The sequence below is a fragment of the Onychomys torridus genome, chromosome 20 (assembly GCF_903995425.1).
Source record: "Onychomys torridus chromosome 20, mOncTor1.1, whole genome shotgun sequence".
Classification (NCBI taxonomy): domain Eukaryota; kingdom Metazoa; phylum Chordata; class Mammalia; order Rodentia; family Cricetidae; genus Onychomys; species Onychomys torridus.
The window spans coordinates 38276608-38296764 of record NC_050462.1 but is presented as its reverse complement, the minus strand read 5'-3'; the positions used below and the strand labels follow the sequence as shown (position 1 = coordinate 38296764).

At 45.8% G+C, this 20157-nt stretch overlaps 1 protein-coding gene across 2 annotated transcripts in view; it reads right to left on the bottom strand.

Moving 5' to 3' along the window:
- Grip1 (glutamate receptor interacting protein 1) overlaps positions 1–14926 on the bottom strand; it is a 627506-nt gene extending 612580 nt beyond the window's left edge. For both annotated transcript variants that reach the window (XM_036169628.1, XM_036169632.1), the window contains exon 1: positions 14421–14926. In XM_036169628.1, the coding sequence (XP_036025521.1) occupies positions 14421–14478 (58 nt within the window). In that variant the 5' untranslated portion in view covers positions 14479–14926. The remainder of the gene's footprint in view (positions 1–14420) is intronic.
- Positions 14927–20157: the final 5231 nt, after the last annotated feature.

Genomic DNA, 20157 nt, shown 5'->3' with positions numbered 1-20157 from the left:
TAGAAGAAGCAGAATTGGGGGACAGGGCAGCGGGTGGGGTGAAGCAGAGAGCCGGGGCAGCAGTGGATATGGATTTGAGGTTCTACAGGATTAGAGGATTATGGGAGTCAAGAAAAGAAAGACCGATGACAGCTGAAAACAAGACCAAAGACCAGAGTTCTGGCCAATGACAAGTTCTAGAACATCTATTTCAAACTGTGGTCTGAAGACTTTAAAGTTCCAAGGACCCACAAACCCACAAAGTTTTGGTACTGTCAATTGTAGATACTTGGCACAGTCGGAAATTAAAACAGAAACATTTGAAATGCAAGCATCTACATGTACAGTTCCTTTTGCTGCTAGAATAAGTGTCCCCATAGGCTGTGTCTTTTGTGGAAAATCCATAGTATGCACTCATGACACCACCCACATCCAAAGGCAAATCATGTCTTGATACAGTTGTGGAAGATGCTTTGACATCACACCTTCCAAAAATCATCTAAGAGACATTCTGAGATTCCAGGGCTGCCTTTGAAAGCTAATGGCCCAGGATATGGCCACAGACATAAGTTACTTCCCTACAGTGATGGGTGTAAAACTCTGAAGGCCAATGAGAAACCATCAGAGAGAAAGATGACATCTGAGTGGAAAGAGAGCCATGTTTCACTTAGAGAGCCAGAATGGGAAGGGAAGCTAACAGAGGAGATCCAGAGGATCCTTGGGATCCAGAGGATTTTGTCAGGACAGGCAGTGGGTGAGAGCAGCAGCAGCTGTGTGTAGATGCAGATAGACACATCTCTCCAACATTCACTTGTTGGAGCGTAAACCCAGTGTGGCAATACTAAGAAATGAACCTCTGGCAAATGATTACGTCATGAGGGCTCGGCCTTCATGAGTGGGTTAGTCCTCCTATAAAGGGGCTTGACGTGATCGTCCCAGTGCCTTCTGCCTCCCCGTCTTCCATGGTACGCCACAGCGACAAGTCATCACCTCAGAAGCAGGCAACAATCCTCAGCACATCTGCTCCAACTTTGATCCTAAACTCCCCAGCCTGCAAGAGTAAAGGATACATCTCTACCTACATATTACTCAACCTAAACAACATTTTAATCATATTTGCATGACTTAACTGCCACAAATACAGTCTCCAGATAGGGGCTCTACAATGTCTGCTCTACAAAATCTACAAATCTCACCAAAATGGAGCTGCCATTTCCCAGAGTTCACAGATTCTTTAGCTCAAGAATGAAGAGAGGTCACTTTAAAAAAAATGGCTGGTGAGTAGCCCATGATGTCCAGAACCTCAGTATGAAGGCCAATACCCAAGGTGACGTAACAACCAGGGATCCCAATCCTTCTCAAGGCTCGCTGACTCCCTTGCCTAGTACCTGGCCTCAGAAGACCAGATATCCAGAGCTGCCACCTAGAGAAAATGCAGCCTGCCCATGCAAAGGAGATTCCTCCCAGCATGGTAGCTCCATGAATTCCAGGCACAGGTATTCCATATAACAAGGGGAAGCCCCACCAACTTCTTTATCTCAGCCCCGGGAGTCATAAGGCATCAGTCCTTATACACTGTTGGTTAAAGCAAACAAACCTGACAGTATCTAAATGGAGGAGCATAGGTACTCAATGAGAAAAATCATGAATAAAAAAATGAGAGGTCAGGGCTGGGGAGGTGACTCAGGGGTTAAAATACTTGCAACAAAAAAAGCAAGTGTGAAAACCATAGTTCTGATCCTGGGTGAGCAGGCAGAGATGGGAACCCTGAAACAACCTTGCTAACTAGACTAAACATGTTAGTGAGCTCCAAGTTCAATTGAGAAACCTTGCCTCACTAAAGACAGTGGAGAGAGATTGAGGAAGCCTCACATCATCCCAGCCTTGGCCTCCAGACACACAGGCACACACATGCATGTGCACCTACATACACCAGTACATCTACACACATATGAACACACACACACATGCACACCCTCACCTCACCCCAATCTGCCCACACACATCACATAAGCATGAAAAAAAAAAAAAATGGAGATCACGTTTTTAAAACTGGCTACCTTCCATTCAGAATTAGTAGCTTCTAGACACCAAGAGATCACATTTATAGAAACATAATAAAAACCACTGAATAATCTTCTATTCCTGCTCCCTGTTGTCCGAGTACCTGTGTTCATTTGAAATCCATACATATGCTTAATCCTCCAGTGTGGCTTCATACGGGGATGTGGTCTCTAGGAAAGTAATTAAGGCTAATTGGAGTTTTAAGAGTGGGACTTGGATCTAATAGGATCAATGTCCTCCTAAGAAGACACACAAGAGAGTAAGTCTTCAATCAGAGTCAGCCCCCCTTCCATGCCTAATAAACTCTTAGCCTCCAGATCTGTAAAGAAATTCATTTCTACTGCTTAACTTACCCCGTTCACCAGTCATGGCCTTTTGTTAGAGCACCCTGATCAGACTAATACACTGCCTCCTCTTGGTTCTTCTTTTTTTTTTTTATCAGTATGATTATTACTAGAGTAGGGGTCTGAGTCAGTGCGGTCTCTGAATGTAGAGCTCAAATGCACTCAGTGACTTCACATGAAGTGGGTGGGAGGAAACAGGGTTACACTTTTTATGGCAGGGCTCTTCTCGATGTGGCCACACACAGGCTCGCTGCACAGCCGGAAGAGAGTCTTTCCGGGTAGCCACAGCCTTACAGGTGTCTGGTTCAAGCCTGGTCCATTTTCATTCTCATAACTCAAATTACAGGGAGGAGGGGAGTGAAACCGTCACAAAGGCGCTACATTTATATCGCCCTTGTTCAAGAGTTTTGTTTGACGAAAATGCGCTCCCATGCTGGACAATTATACATTGAAAAAGGTAACATTTAGAGGCTTCTGAAAAAAACCAATTTTGAATGCCACTCTTGTAATGAATAATCCTGAAGCTTCTGAAAAGGGCAAGGTAGAAATTCCCGGGACTAATTTTGGCTTCTTGTGGAGATCCGTGCATGCCTCTCCATCTTCCCTGGTGGAATTTGTGAACATCAGTCAGATGTAAACATTAGACAGCATGAGATAGCAAGAAGGGAAAGTATTCACAGGTTAAACACAGAATAAACAAAGGGCACCGACCACACCATTGTGTAAAATGCTTCCCTGCATTATTTTCTTCTGCTTTGTTGCCATTTTTTAGTGAACCACATTCTTTATCTTTTGTTTGAATGATGAATTGAACTATATATTTTCATATATATTTTCATATGGCCCACAATATCCTGTATTCAAAAGCTAGGAAAATCAAAGACAATAACCCTTGAATAGTCAGAGGAGGAGGAGGAGGAGGAGGAGGAAGAGGAGGAGGAGGAGGAGGAGGAGGAAGAGGAGGAGGAGGAGGAGGAGGAGGAGGAAAGGAAAGAGGAGGAGAGGAAGAAGGAAGGAAGGAAGGGAGGGAGGGAGGGAGGAGTAAAAGATTGATTCTGTAAATCCATATAAGAAATCTTGAATATATCTGGTGGTGTATTCTGTGAATCTTCACTTGAAATTTAAGGCAAGCCCTTTAAAAACTGCATTGATATCAAACCAAGTGTGGTGGTTTACATCTGTAAGATCAGCACTTGGGAGGCTAAGGCAGGAGGATTACTCTAAGTTCCTGGAGAGTCTAGACTACAGAGGGAGACTCTTATCTCAGAACAAAATGTCAGTGTTTATGAGGAATCACACGGTGCTAACTCTGAGGAGAAACATGCCAGTTCTGCTGTGCCTGTGTCTGCTGAGGAAAGGGAGAAGGTGGATTTCTAGCTGAACACTGGAGAGAGGCAAGGGTGCAAGGCTGGCCAATGAAAGGGGTTGAGGGGGAAACTGAACTGTCTGCCAGCTTCAAGGTATGGATGCCATCTCCAGGACGCTAGACCATCCGGTCTCTAATTCCTTTAGATCTTTACAGAAGTGGCCACTTTACATAGAAATGGGAATTTTCTTCCCTTTCACCATCCATCCACCCTTTGGGTCCCTGTCTCCTCCACTTTAAGTTGTCAAGTCCCTTAAATAACTCCAGACCTGGGGCAGGAAAGAAAGAGAGAGGTAGGAGGCGGCAGATCCGATGATGTACATCCTGAAAGCTTCCAGTTTTCTTGCTAGGTGGGAAAGGTAAGAAAAACTAACGCCTGTATAAATTTGAGCACATTAGAGAATGCAGTGGACACAGACAGCACCGTCTAGCATGCAGGAGCCCTATTTGACACATGAAGTATTCAACACGGCAATGGGCGGATACAGTGGCGACATTTATAGAAAGCAGCTCAGGCAGATGGGCTGGGGACACCTCAAAACAGTGGTGCCCCGGCTCCCAGGAGGGAGACAGAAGTGCTGACAGAAAAGGCATGTGGGAAGGCCTGTGGAAGGTCACAAACTAACAGATCTCCCAGGCAGACACAATGAGAAAGCCCAGGAAGAGCAAATCAGCTGCCAGGGTGACTTTCAAAAGAATAAGAGGGAGCAGACTCATTTCAGTGGATACCAGGGCACACGGCCCAGGTCCAAAGCCAAAACCAGAGGATTGGATACAATGAGGGCCACGCAGTAAAGGGATGCAATGCCCTTCTCCCAGCATCCCGGGACACTGAAGTATCCTCTTCACACGGGCACCATCTTGGGACAAGAGGGAAGCACTCAGTCGTCAGGGAAACTATAGACGAGTGTTTAAAATGGCACTGATGTGCTCTTGATGGACAGGTTCAGATTCCATCTTCAAGAGCAACAGAGCTGCCCAGTGAGGTAAAGGCTGTCACAGAAACGGTGTTCCATTTTTCTACCTTCAAAGTCATGGGTACATTTTATATGGGTTCCTCCCAGTGCTACTGATCTCCGACTCTCCAGTGTGTACATGCGCTTTAATGTAGTACTATTTTAAGTGTGGTCTGTGAGCCAGGGTACATGTTACCTACTCAGGGTTAAATAAGTAGGTGGAAGTGAAGAAGTTCCTGCTGCCATTTGGCAGGATCACATGCTGATCTGTGTTATTGGTGGACTCATCTCACCAAATGGGGTAGAGAGAGACAAGGGCGGGCAGGCCCAGTGGGTGACTTGCAGCCCAAGACATTGTACAGTTTGACTACAGTTCAACCGGCGACTGACTAAAAATAGTCCTTCACCACACACAGTTTAAGAAGGACAAATGTAGATCAGAAAGGACAGGGGTAGTGTGCGGTCTCAGCGCGACACCAATTGGGAAGCTAAAATTTGGTCTTATATTTAGGGTCACCACAGAGGACAATCCATGTAAATGATGTGTTTATGACCAAAAAAAGAAAAGAAAAGAAAAGTCAGGTGGTATCACAAATTCATATAGAAAAAAAATAATAGGTAGCAACATTGCTTTCTGCAATAATAAGGACAATAATGGGAATTTAGTTTCAGCCAAATACCCAAATGCATGTAGTGAATGTCGTTCATTTCGATGTGACTGATTTTGAAGGGTAGTATTTGTGTTTCATCTGCTTGACTTTGTGGTCACAGTGCCATAAGTCCCAGGAGCCTGTGCCTAGTTTTCTATTAGTAGATGTTTAAACAGCATTATAAAAATGAATTAGCAGCAGAAATCAGCAAAAACTTTTTCCTTACTCCAAAAAGTTACAAACATGGTTTCAATTTGATGGTGATGGTCTTTTTGGATAATGGTTAAAGTCAGGGGCCTCACTAAAGAGAATCAGAGTCAACAGTAGGAAGCAGAGCCCTCTCAACATTTGAGCTGGACGTTCCCCTGTAGCCAAGGATGCCATGGGCAGGAGAGTTGAACACACTATGCACTGTGTCTTAGATGCATCATGGGCCTTATTTTGTCATACATATTTTCTGATACTGTTACAAAGGTTAAAAGGTTCAAGAGAGAAATTTTTGTTTGTTTATTTTGTTTTTTGAGACATGGTTTCTCTGTGTAGCTCTGGCTGTCTAGAACTCACTTTGTAGACTAAAGTGGCCTCAAAATCACAGAGATCCACCTGCTTCTTCCTCCTGAGTGCTGGAATTAAAGGCATGAACCATTGCCACCAGTCAAGAGGGAAATCTCATAGTTCATAGTTCCTTTGGATTTCATTTTGGAAGACTAATAGTTAAATTATTTAATAGAGATTTTTTTCATTATGTTTTATGAGACAAAGGTAACTCAACACCCCCATTTCAAGATGGCCCACTAATCTGCAAATGTCCTTCAAGAGTCTCAGTCTTTGTCAACTTCCCACCATGCAATGCAGCCATTTGCCTCTGAACACCACCAGAGCCGTAAGCATGTCAAGAAGAATTCTTACTTTACTGATGAAAAAAATCAAAAGTGAGAGGGGACTGTCCATCCATGGCAAAAGCCAGGAAAATGCTGAAAAATAACCACTTGAGGTTAGTTGACTCCTGAGTCCAGAGTAAGAAGTACATTAAGACTCTCCATAGAACATTCAGATACTTTCAAAGAGCAACAATAATAAAAACCAATTCTACCAGAAAGGAAGGTGCTTTTGTAAAATAAGCTGCTATCATCCTTTTCTTTCGGTGGCAAAAAGGTCACTTAAATCTCAAATTAGTTTTAAGAGACACGCATACAGGATAGCAGTGATTTTTCATTTATGACCAGACAGCATATAAATCTTATATAACAAAAATAATAAAAATGTGAATCCCTAGTAAACTATACCCAGACTGGTGAACAGCCACTCTGGTGGTCCTCCACAGTGGCATTCTTGTAACAGACATCATTAAGTCTACCCAGAAAGAATATCAGGTCCTCTATAGAGACAGAGTGGAAGGCCAGCCTGTCTATACAGGTAGCAAGTTCCAAGGCAGCTAGAGCTACGTAGTGAGACCTTGTCTCAGAGAGAGGGGGTGGAGGGAGGGGGGAGAAAAGCAGAGGGAGAGAGGGAGAGAAGGAGAAAGAGAGAGAAGAAAGAATGAATGAAAGGAAGGAAGAAAGAAAAAAGAGAGCAGATAGAGAGAGGGACAGAGAGAGGAAGAGGCAGAGAGAGAGAGAGAGAGAGAGAGATCACCAAATCAAGGCAGCAGCCTGCTCATTCCCTGACTCTTCCTTTCACGGCTTCCTTCTGTGGTACCCAGGTAACCTTTTGAATAGACAAATAGAATCCAATCACTCATCCTTGGACAACTGCACATCCCCTGCTGGGTAGTCTGAACTTTATCCCGGCACAGGGAATGCTCCATCTTGCCTTCTCCGGTCTCATGTTCGTCTCCTCCTACTCTATAGCCCATAAACTCTGTCTACACGTCAATCCTACTCAATACTCCATACACACGGCCACTCCCTACACTTCAGTCCCTTGAGAAATCACTGGCAGTCCCTGGGATATCCTGTTCAGTGATGCTCAGAAACACACCGTTCCTTCCACCTTCTCCCAATCTTCCGGAAGCCTCTCCCCCTTTGAAGATGCCCTACCCTTCCTCCCTGCCACCTCCAATGGCTCCCGTCCTCACAGCATCTTCCTGCCCTGACCCAGCAGGATCATTCTCCCTTACTCATCCTGGCTTACTCTTTCTCACAAGGGCAAAGAGACAGCTGCCAGCCAAAGGTCATGCCCCGGGCTCCACAACCATACTTGACCATCTCTTTAAAAAACAAAAACAATGCTGGATGGTGGTGGGGCACGCCTGTAATCCCAGCACTTGGGAGGCAGAGGCAGATGGATCTCTGTGAGTTCGAGGCCAACCTGGTCTATAGAGTGAGATCCAGGACAGGCTCCAAAGCTACAGAGAAACCCTGTCTTGAAAAAACCAAACAACACAAAACACCAACATGGTTTTCTCATCCACACACCCATCCTAGCAGTTAGTGCCCAAGGAACTTCTGCAAGGGAATGAAATGGTCTTGAGCTCATCTGTGGCTTCCCTGAGGTTTTCATCTTTGTGAAAAGAATCATGTTAGACGACATGGAAGAACCTGGCCTTGGAAAGCCAGCTTATGGTGTTTGTAAAGAATTAAAAAAAAAAAAAAATCTTATCATCTCACCATCTAAATAACCTACGGTGCTAGGTTTAGGGATCTTCTACATCAAGACATCATGAAAATAATGAGAGTTGCCATTGGTGAGCCTGGGTGGAGGCAGGATGCTCCCGTAAGTATCATTTCATTCTTACATGGAGAGATGGTACTTGTCAGCGTGGGTCTGCGCTTCGATGTCATTTCTTTTCAAATTACTTGCTGTCTACCACCTGTGCGGAAGCCAGGGACTCGATCAAGGACATTAGTCATGCCGTCTCCACATCCCACATTGGGTGACTGCAGGTTAAACACTGTTGAAATGAAGGACGGTAGGACATTAAATCTGATGCATTTTAATTGCTAGATATGTTTAGACCGCATTGACTTTCCTATAGCACTGACAGCCCCTTCACTATTCGGGGCATCCTCACAGAGGGAACCCTGTATCAATAGACTTCTCGTAGCCACACTTAAGAAACTTCAGCAGTTCAGAAAGTGAACGTTATGTAAGACTCAGCCCAGGATCGGCTTTGCCTTTCAGAGTGGATGGCAGCCTGACAGGTGGATTGCTACTGTTGCTCTTGCATTTGGTATTACTAACTACTCTTGCAAGTTAATGGAAAACAAATAATTCTCAAATGCCTTAAACTGTCTGCCACTGTACAGCACTTAGCACAACAATATTAAATCCCATGGTATTCGGGTCTCAATTTCCTTCACTGGTATGAATTGGTGTTTCTTTTGCTTCTGTCTAAGGAACCAATCAGGTTGTGGCAGGAGAAAGCATTACCCGAGGAGGTCCCTTTGTTTGGCCACTGGTAGCCAGGCTGAGAGTTCAGATACATGGCTTTAATTACATAATATGTTTGGCAACAAAGCGTGAGTACAATGGCCACGACAATGCAGTCATTTACCAGCTCACAACAAAACAAAACAAAACAAAAAAAAAAAAAAAACACAACACCTTGCTCTCCTTCATTCTTGCCTTCATAGCAACTACGCTCCGAAGACAAGGAAAACTACAATAATGTCGAAACCTTGCTGGAAAAAGCTGCCCCCATAAATGAGTTACTTTGAGCTTGTCAAATAATTCTACTGAGAAAAATGTTGGGCCAAGTGCGGCCGTGCACACCTGTACATCCTAGCATTTGGGGGCTAAAGAAGGATAGGAAGAGCCAGGGCAGCCTGGATCACATGGAGAAACTGTAAATCAAAAATTAAGTAAACAGGGCCTGTGAGGTGTCTCAGCAGGTAATGAAGAGACCTGCCTGTGCAGAGCCTGGTCATCTGGGTTTGGTCCTTGATGCTCCCATGCTAGGAGAGAACTGATTGCTACCAGCTGGCCTCCGATCTCCAGACTCAGGCTGTGGCATGGCCCCCCATTCACAAAGTAAAGAAAGGTAATATGAATGAATAAATGAGTTCACTCATGTTGTCATCTTTACTTCTGAAGTTTATATGTCTATCTTCCAAAGTCAGTGTACAGAAAGTTATATATATGTATATATTGTATATGTGTATACACACACACACACACACACACACACACACACACACATATATATATAACTTGACAAGTGCTTTCGCATATCTATAACTTAAAAAAAAAACTGTCTCATGAATTCACAATGAAAGATTTGCCAGTAATGTCTTTTAAGTGGAATAGTGCAAGATGTTATATTGTGCTAATAAAATGCTACAAAGTTTCTCTAAGGAATTGTAACTTAACTTCTTTTTTTAATTATCTCTTTTAGAAATTAGTACTCAGGGTATTGACTTTGTAACTGGAAGCCAACATGTTGACTCTGGGCCACAATATCTTCATGTGACAATAATAACTACCTTATAAGTATATTGGAACCACAAAATTGCACAAAGTCACACATGCAGCATTTGGCAGTGTCCCACATAACATGGGCTCCAGGTCTCTTTACTTTCCTCCCTCCTCCCACACAAAGCTCACCAGTCAAAATTCAAATGTCAAACTGGCATTTTATTACACAGGGCATGACGTGATGTCACCAGGTGTCCATATGACATAAAAATAAAACAGACCAAGGGTGTATGTAATAAGAGCATATTTGTTAAACCCCACCAACACCTTTCAATGCTTTATATAAGCTAACAACATCTCTCGTTTGCCAAAATTCAAGAAGAAACCCTAGACAGTAACTTCTGTAACAGAAATGCTCGGGGACATTCTCAAGTTCATGTATAGACCTCCAAAACATACAAGAAAAAAAAAAAAAAAAAAAAAACAAGAAACACAAAGGTATGAAGGAATATAAAAACTGGATGCCAGTTGGGGATTTAGCTCAGTGGTAGAGCGTTTGCCTAGCAAGCGCAAGGCCCCGAGTTCGGTCCTCAGCTCTGGAAATGAATGAATGAATGAATGAACGAACGAACGAATAAACAAATAAATAACTGGATGCCTTTCTCCCTGGCAAGCAATAGATGGCCATATAAAATGCAGCAAGAGCATCTTTAGAAGTGGATAATATCTGAATATCCCATTACACCTAAATTTCAAATTTAAAGGAAGCACCAATTGATTATTAATTATTGCCGCAAAGTAAAGCAGGAAGAGGTATGTTCACAGTAGAAGGATGTTAGTCTTCCTAAGCAGCACATCTGAGCCTGAATGCTCACTACACATTGCTCAACTATAATAAACATTCACTACCCAAAGCCTCACAAGTCAGAAAGAAAGCCACAGGCAGACAAACAGCACTGTTAATTACAGAGGTACCTATGCCTTTGTGCTGAGATTCTCCTCAGCCACTGCATTCCTGTTACAGAGGAACAGCTCAGAAGCAGATGTGAAACAACCAATCAACTGCTTCATTTCATTTGATTGGAAGGGATTTTAAAGAGAGCATCAGACTCTTTCCTCCGCTCCTAAAACACTTACCCAAACGTGTATTCGGTGGCTTCTCAATGGATTGGGTTTAGGGGCTCAAGAAAAAAATGGGGAAGGGGGTGAGGACAGAAAAAACGTGTTCTGAATTTTAATCATTCGTCACCTCACGTGGGTGACTCTTCGCGTGTCATCTTGGAAGTGGCTGCACTTACACCGAAACAACCCATATGTTGCAGGTTCTCCGCTCAACCCTGCATGCAATTGCAGTAGCTCATTCAATATTGTCTTGACAGAGGCCTTTAAGGCAAACTCAAGCTATGAATGGCATGTAGGTGGGGCGCAAAATTACACAGATTAACCAAAACATTTTTGCATGTGGTAATACCAAGAAAGTATGTCCCCTAAATCTTTTGTGTGTGCTGATGCATTATCATTCTTCAATTGTCCCTCTGCCTTTTTTGTTGCTGTTGGTGGTGGTAGTCATGGTGGTGGTGATTTTTCGAGACAGGGTTTCTCTGTGTAGCTTTGTGCCTTTCCTGGATCTTGCTCTGTAGACCAGGCTGGCCTTGAACTCACAGAGATCCGCCTGCCTCCTGAGTGCTGGGATTAAAGATGTGCACCATTACTGCCTGGCCTCCTCTGCCTTATTTTTGAGACAGAGTCTCTCACTGAACCCAGAGCTCACCCGCTCAGCTGACCAGGCTACCTAGCAAACCCTAGTAACCCATCTGTCTCCACCTCCTGGGCATCCATCGCAGGCATGCACTGGTACACATGGCTTTTTTTTTTTTTTTTTTTTTTTTTTAACATGGGTTCTGGGGATTGGAACTTGGATCCTGGTGCTTGCAAGGATGCTGACTAAGTCATCTCCCCAGTTTCCCCCATCCATCTGTAAACTGAAAAAGCATCTTAAGCAAATAATGCTGAGAGATATGTTCAGATATGTGGATCTGGAGGAAGCTAGCATCTCATCTAAAATTTGGGCTACAGTCAACGTGAAAGATTTAACTAAATGAAATGCACACAGATTAAAGTTGTACAACAGCAGTCTCCACAACGGGTTTTAGAAAGGTAAATGTGAAAATGGGGGTGGAGGAAGTGTGGAGCGAGCAGCAAGCTCAGCCTGCCTTAGGACCAGACACAAGACATTAGAAATTGGCCTTTTGGTTGACTGCATCCTCAAACAATATTAAAAACGTATGCATGCCATGTTCGTTATTTTTCTGTCTGGCCTGCCAATTTAATCCTTCTGTTTATATTTCAAAAGTACCAAATTCAGTCCTATTTGAAAGACTTAAAGTCGGGGGGGGGGGGGGGGGGGGTGGGACTCTATTCAATGTTACTTCAGGTACAAACAGAAAACATCAATTACTCAATACTTTATAATAAAATTTTGCCCAAAGCCAAGCTCAAGTGATGTCCTCTGACAAATTTACTGAAAGTCATGTAAGCATCTCAATTCATTTGCATACACACAATACATTCACATACACAAATTCTAGATTTGAACGTGGTATCTAAAGAACTAAATCATTTGTACATTCTCAATAAGGTGAAAAAGACCTCCAAAAAATGCAACCAGACATACATAAACATATATGTACTTCTACACACACTTGCTGTTTAGAAAAACATAAGCAAGGAAAAAGACTCATTAAAAGAAAAAAAAAAAAGAAAAGGCACCAAAGTCACACACATTCCCTGTTTCCTCCTGTTGGAGGAGCTAAGGCAGTCCAAATTTCTGATTCAGATTTTATGTACTGGAGGAATTCCGGTCTTATCTCAACCAAGCAGATTAGGTGATCAGCTTTCAAAGTTACCATGTATTTCTAAAAGACATACAAGTACATTTTGTTACAATGCAAAAAAAAAAAAAAAAAATCTACCCACTTACTTCAGCATTCTGATAAAACCTGGGGGCAGCGCTGTGATTTTTTTTTTTTTAAATCCAACTGATGCACTTCACATCAGGTGTGTTGCGGCGTGTAGCTGATAGGACAGACAGTGTGTGCTTGACACAATGCTTCCTTTCAGTGCTTTTACCTGGTGATAAATTATTGGCACCTGGATCTGCACGTTTTAAAGTACGGTTAAGCGAAGCCAGATGCATTTCTGAAGCAGGGGGGACCTTTGGAGGGGGTAAATCCATGGTCACATGCCAGAAAGTGTACTGGAATTGAATGAACAAATCTAATAAGGAAGTGGGGTTTTAGAGGGATAAATTCCCTGAGTCATTAAACAGGCTATCAACCAAAGACAAGCTGTGCCACCTAGAGAGAAACTGGAAATTGTACATTGGTTCTTCCACCGTAAGCATTTATTTGAGGAGCCTGAAACTTTTGGCATGACCAGGAACCCAGTCCATACCAGCTCCCCACGCTGCAGAATCAAGTTCTCTTGGGGGGGGGGGGATGTCTTTTCTGCACACCAGATTGGCTTCCTGCTTCCCTCGCCGCCCACCCATGCAGCACCATTAACCTCCAGCACCAACTGTTAGTCACACTCACGAAGACCCTGCATCCTGAAAGCCATTCGATTCTAACGCATTTTCCTTGAGCAAGCCAGGGCAGGCTGGAGTAAAGGAGACTATAAACCCTGGTGGACCTTGACAGCCAGGCATCCCTCTGGATACTGCGCACCCCACGGCCCCATGGGGCCTGGTAGGAAATTTTGGTGCACTGGGTACATCATATCCAGGTTACGGAGCTGAACTCCTGGCCAACCACTGCACAAACCCAAACCAAATAAAATGACAACAGAACCAAACATTTAAGGTGCCAAAGGCCTTCAACTTCACTCTCCGCAAGTCACTTCAAAGCAACGTGCCCAGTACACTAGTCCGGCTGAAGCATTAAAAGGTCTGCAAGCCACCTGGCACCGAGAGCCATCTCTTAGGAAGAAAACAGTCAGTAATTATGAAAAGCCCGCAGTCCTGCGGTATTAACTAGAAAGCCGGGACTGCGCTGGAGCATAACTCATATCCTAGGCTGTCACTACCAGCCCCAGACCCCTCAGCCTGGGCACAGCCCTCTCGGTCTCCCTTCCCCGCCGCCCTCCTCCAGCGACCCATGGCAGCGCCCCCTTCCCGCCCCCACACTCTTCCCCCTTCTCCATGCTTTTCCTCCTTCTTTATGAATCTCCAGCAACTTCGGGCTTGGCAGCACCACCATAGCCCAGCCAGAGGCGGGGACATCGCGAAGGCGGCCGCGGCAGGAGTAGGAAAGTTTGAAAAGTCACTTAAAAGACTGCAAGATTCTCCCCCACCCCCAGCACCCGAAGCTCCCACCGCACAGACAGGAGCCAGGGCTCCACGTGCGAGCCGGCCCGGGAGCAGCCGGAGTTCCCTCTAGGTCCTCGCCAGGACCTAAAAAAAATCTTTCCCCAGGCGAAAAGTTGCTTGCTGCAGCACCGTTCCCCGGCCCCCTTGGCCCCCTGCAAAACCCCTAAATCCCCTCTCGGAATTCGCAAGGTGCCATCTAGCCTGGAGCGCGGCCCCCGGAGGGCGCGGCGCCCCTCCCTTGCCGGCCCGAGGACAGGTCTCCCGGAGCTGGGTGGAGGGGGACAGAGAGGCACCGGGGGGCGCCCGGTTCGGGCCCCCGGGCTCAGCCGCCAGGCTCACCTCTCTCCTGCTCCTCCGCCTGCAAGCAGATGGGGATGTTCTTCTTCCAGCCCGGCATGGTGCCTGCTCCCTGAGCTTGCTCCGGGGCTCGCTCGCACACTCGCTCGCTGGTCGCCGGCGGGCTCCGGGGCTCGCCGCGCCTCCTGGCTCACGCCCTCCCGGCCGGTCGCAGCACGCCCGGGGGCTGCTCAGCGGGGTTGGGGCGCCGAGGCGACTCCCCGACACATGGAGGCGACGCCGAGCGCCCAGCTGCTCGCCTCCAAGTCGCCGGAGCTCCCCGGGGGTGGCAGTGGCGGTGGCGGCCGGGCCCGGGCCGCGCGCTCCGCGGCCAAGAGCGGGAGGGGAGGGGAGGGTGTCTGCAGCCGCGGTGGCGCGGTGTGGCCGCGAGGCCGGGGCGCCGGGGGCGGGGGGGAGGGACCGGAGCAGGCCGGTGCAGGACCGCCGAGCCCCCGGAGGTGGGCGCCGGCGGGAGCTCAGGGCTGGCGCCGCCTCGCTCCGCTCCTCCTCCTCCTCCTTCTCCACCTCCTCCTCCTCCTCCTCGCCTCCTTCTTCCCTTTCCTCGTCCCTCCGCCGCCAGCAGGTGGGACTGGGAAGCCGCCGCGGCTGCACAAAGCTCCTCGGGGCGGGCGGGACCGAGCTGCGGGCTCCCGGGGCGCCTGTCGCCGGAGCCTCTCCCCCGAGACGCGCGCGAGGCTGGGCGAGCACGGAGGGGCGCGCGCGCTCACACCCTCCGCGCCCCGGGCCGCCGGCCTGCGAGGCGCGCCCGGCCCGCCAGGTACCGGGAGGCTGGCACCCCGCCGCCGCTGCTGCGGGAGCCCTCGGCCGCCCCTCCCGGGCCTCCCGCCCCAAGCCCGACCGGCCGCTCGGGCGGCTTCGGCGATGACCTCGATGAAGCAGGGGGCAGTGTCCTTCGCTCAAGTCCCTCCTTCTCGCCGCTCCCCCACCCCACCCCGCCCTGCCCGTCGCCCCCCTCCCCCAAGTTGGGACTGGCAGCTCCGGATTCGCTAACTTCGTCTTTCCACACAGGGCCCTGGCAACTTTCGGGGTGGTCAGCGCTGGTCCCTAGGGGTGGGGACGGTGGGAGTCGGGGAGTCCCTTTTGTTTTAAAGGCTGCATGCAGACCTTAGCGGAGTGACTCTTTCATAGCTGTCGTCTAGTATAGGAAGGATTTTATGATCAGGTTTTATGATTAGTTTCTTCCTCTTGTCACAGGCTCACAGAAAAATCAGTGGAAAGGAATAAAGGGGAGAGGGAGATGGCTTTGTGCTGGAGCCTGGAAGATTCTCCCTGAGCATGTGGGCTCTTCCTTGGGGTTTCATTGGTGTCCAGAGGGACATTTGGCAGCGGTCTGTCTTGTACAGGGATGCCATCCATCTCCTCAAGCCTGGGCCTTTGGCTGGAAAACGACCGTGCCCTCCCCTCCTCTCTGATGTGTCCTGATGAATTTGGAGCCTCAGCGTCTGTACCTACTGGCGTTGGTTTTGGGGGGGTTTCTCCTATGCGGTTCATGTTGGCCTCTGAAGGAACTGTGGTTCCTCTCCCTAAATGAGGACATTGGCTCGTGCCAACCTCCCCTCTCTCCTCTTTTGGAAGCATAATAGTACTGATAGAGAGATAGCATAATCGCACAACGCTGAGCGATAAAGTCTCTCCTCTTGCCACCTCATAAGCAGTCTTATCAGGCAGGGGACGCTTTGTACCTGCAGTGGCCCCTTGGCTGAATGGTTGGCTGTCACTGCAAAGCTGAACAGCTGCCAAAAATCAGTGGCTATCTCTTCTAAGGAAAGGAAAAAACTCCGGCCAGGGCTTCAGCACAGAGGATCTGAAGGGGTAAGGAGAAACAGAGGTACCACATTCAGGGGCTCCTCCTGAGAAAGCCTGCTGTTGCTCAGACCTTTCCAGACTCTTGGTAAAGTCCAGGAAACAGAATGGCCCATTGTCAGAAGTCTTAGGATAACTTTGGGCTTGCCCTAAGTTTGCCTCTAAGTTTAGTTCACCAACTGAATGTAAAGAAAAGAATGTGTCGTTGATGTCCGAGAAAGAACAAAAGCCATCCTGGGATAGGCACACTGGCTATGGGTACAGGCAAGCACTCAGCTTCCAACCACACAAATCCGTTGCAGCATTTTATGTAATATTTAAGGCATGGGTGATTACTTCAACAAATGTAATTCTGGGGGACCTACCCAATAAATATCTAATATGAATCAACCCTCACACATAATGTTTTATTGCAACCAGTGGTATGACTGTCCCATCATGGTAAGTAACAAGTTACAAGAAAATTGTAACATTTCTTTGATCTTTATTTTTAAGAAATCCAACTAGACATCAAATAGCTAGATGGGTATATGGCACATTCTTTTTCTTCTTTAGTAAATTTAAAATGTCAATGCCCTTTAAAGAATGGACAATACCAATTGTCATCAGGGAGGCTTCACCCAGAAACTGATGAAAACAGATGCAGAAACCCAGAGCCAAATATTAGGTGGAGCTCTAGAATCCTGTGGAAGAAGGGGAGGAAGGATTGTAGGAGCCACAAGGGTAAAGGACATCCCAAGAAAACCCACAGAATCAACTTGTAGCAGGCTTTTTCTTCTGGGCCTCCAACAAACTCCCAAATCATGACACAGAGACTTATTATGAGTCCTGAATGCTCGACCTTATCTTAGCTCTTATTTTAAGACGTTTCTCTTTATCTACATTTTGCCTCAGGGCTTTTTACCTTTCTTTCTTTCTATATGTCTTACTTTCCTGCTTCTCTGGCTGGCTGGCTGGCAAATGCCTGGCTTCTGGTCCTAGGTTTGTCCTTCTCTTTCACCCGCTCTTCTTTCTTAAGTCTGGATTTGTCTCCTACTTATTCTCTCTGCCCGCCAGCCCCGCCTATCCCTCTTCTGCCTAGTTATTGGCCATTCAGCTTTTTAGTAGACCAATCAGGGGCCTTAGGCAGGCAAGGTGAAACCAACATAACACATCTTTACATAATTAAATATCCCACAACATAACCTGGGCTCATAGGGACCACAGAGCCTGCATGGAACAGACCTAAGCCCTCTGTACATATGTGTAGCTTGGTCTTCTTGTGGAACTCCTAACACTGTGAGCAGGGGCTGTCAATGATTCTGTTACCTGCTTTTGGGACCCTTTCCTCCTACTGGGTCGCCTAGTTCAGTCTTAATAGGAGAGAAGATGCCTAGTCTTATTGTAACCATGGCTAGCTGATGTACTGAGGAGGCCTACCCATTTCTGAAGAGAAATGAGGTGGATTGGATGGGGTGGGGAGGTTGCGGGAGGGACTTGGAGGAGAAGGGGAGGGAGGGGAACTGACCAGGGTGGGAGGAAAGTAAAAGTAATTAATTAATTAATTAATTAATTAATTAATTGATAATAAAATGGGTAATAACAATCAGTAAAAAAAAAAAAGGTCGTGAATTTGAAAAAGAGTGGGGAGGAAAGGGTATATAGGAGAGTTTGGACAGAGGAAAGGGAAGGGACGAGAAGGGAGAAATATCTTAATTTAATTATAATCTCAAAAATAAAAAACTAAATACAATGTGCCCATAGCTGCAGTCATTGCTTCTAGACAAGATCTCAAACTTGTAGAATTTCTTTGAATATAAATTCTCCCAAGTAGCTCGTGTAGTTTGAATGGTGATAGAGCCTGAGTTTACAGAATTTGAAATTGAATTTGATTTACCTTAACCAAATTACACACAGACCACAGGACATAGTCCTAAAGGTGGCCCTGCTTGGTCTCCATTTTATAGTCTTCTAAACAAGAAGGGGAAAAAAAAGCTGTTCTCTTCTTTCTAGTGACTCCTTCACCTGGTAAGAAAAAAAAATTCTGTGCTGGGCAATAGTGGCCCATCCCAGCACATGGGAGGCAGAGGCAGGCAGATTTCTGAGTTTGAAGCCAGGCTGGTCTACAGAGTAAGTTCTGGGACAGCCAGGGCTACACAGAGAAATGCTGTCTCAAAAAAAAAAAAAAAAAAATCTGTAAACTGAGAGCTTTGATTGTACTGTTCAATCATAGTCTTCTAGCATGTGGGGATAGATAACCAGTTGTCAGCTGGTCAAGGAACTGAGAACATTTGTTTCCATTTCATTCCCTCGGATTCTGACACCAGAGGCCTCCAATCTCCTGCTCACAGGGCATTCTCTCTAATGATGGTATGAGTTTGGGGTACTTGGTTTCAGGGGTTCAAGGAGTCCCCCAAGAGGGGTAAAATCCCAGCTGTTATTTTGGATTTGCTCCAAGGCCTAGAAAATTCCACTATGTATTTTTTTTAAACTGTGCATTGACCCTTCCTGCAGATCCCTACAGCATATTAAGCAAACCTGCAAGGCTCAGCTGTGCTATGGAAAGCCAGCACTTACTTGCTCCTGCATGCACTGAATCCGAAAATTCTTTTAATGCCCCATCTATCCTCCTAGTGGGTACCATGCATTCTTTTAGATGTTGCTACCTCACTTTTTCCTGCAAAGTCCTCTTTGAACATTTGAAATGAAAGAAGCTTTTTGAGTAGTTTATCTTCTTGTGGGAAAAAGAAGTAGACAAGACAGCAGAAAACACACAGAATAAGCCCGTGTCAGTTTTTATTTAAAATCTTGAGTTAGGAGACTGTAACAGGAGAAAGAAAAACTTCCAAAAGCCAAAAGAATATTCACTTTTAAAAAGTCACAGTGTGCTGTAAAATGACAGAAGAGGGCACAGAAGTTCCAGCAAAAGTTGGGTAAATGTTGTGTCAACTTGACCAACCCATCAGGAACTCAGATCTTTGGAAAAACATTAAGCCAGACCAATTCGCATGCCCACAATCAGCATCTAAGTGTCCTTTCCCCTTCAAATCCTCATCATCATTTATGTCTTGCTTGATTTCTTGATGGTGCATGATCGACTAGGGTGAAATGGAGTCCGAGAGTAGTTCCCATTTGCACTTCCCAGATACCTAGAGATGTTGAGGACTAATTCATCTCATTTGCTATTTGCTCTTCTTTTTGGAAGTGTTTATTCAGTTTATATACCCCCTTTTTTAAAAATTAGTCCAACCAGTATCAAATGAACATGGAGTCTTACCTAAACATGAACATAGAACTAACTTATGACCCAACTATACCATGCCTGGGTCTAAACTAAAAAGAATCAACCCAGCACACAGTAAGAGACAAGATGTGGAATTATCCTAGGTGTCTGCCAACAAACAAATGGATTAAAATAATAGATTGATAGGTAGCTAGTTAGGTAGGTAGGTAGGTAGGTAGGTAGATGGATGGATAGATAGATAGATAGATAGATAGATAGATAGATAGATAGATAGATAGATAGATAGAAAAATAGATAGATAATAGATATATAGAGATAGATGATGGAGAGAGAGAAAGAGAAAGAAAGAATAGATATGTAGAGAGATAGATAGTTATTAGTTAGGTTTTCTATTGTGTGAAGAGACACCATGACCATGGCAACTCTTATAAAGGAAAACATTTAATTGGGGCTCTGAAACTGTAAAGTTTCAGAGATTTAGTCCATTATCATCACAGTGAGAAACATGGTGGCATTCGGGCAGACATGGTGCTGGAGAAGGAGCTGAATGTCCTACATCTTGATCTGTAGGCAGCAGAAGGAGACTCAGAGCCACACTGGGCATAGCTTGAGCATATGAGACCTCAAAGCCTAACCCCACAGAGACTCACATCCTTCAACAAGGCCACATCTACTAATAGTGCCACCCACTAT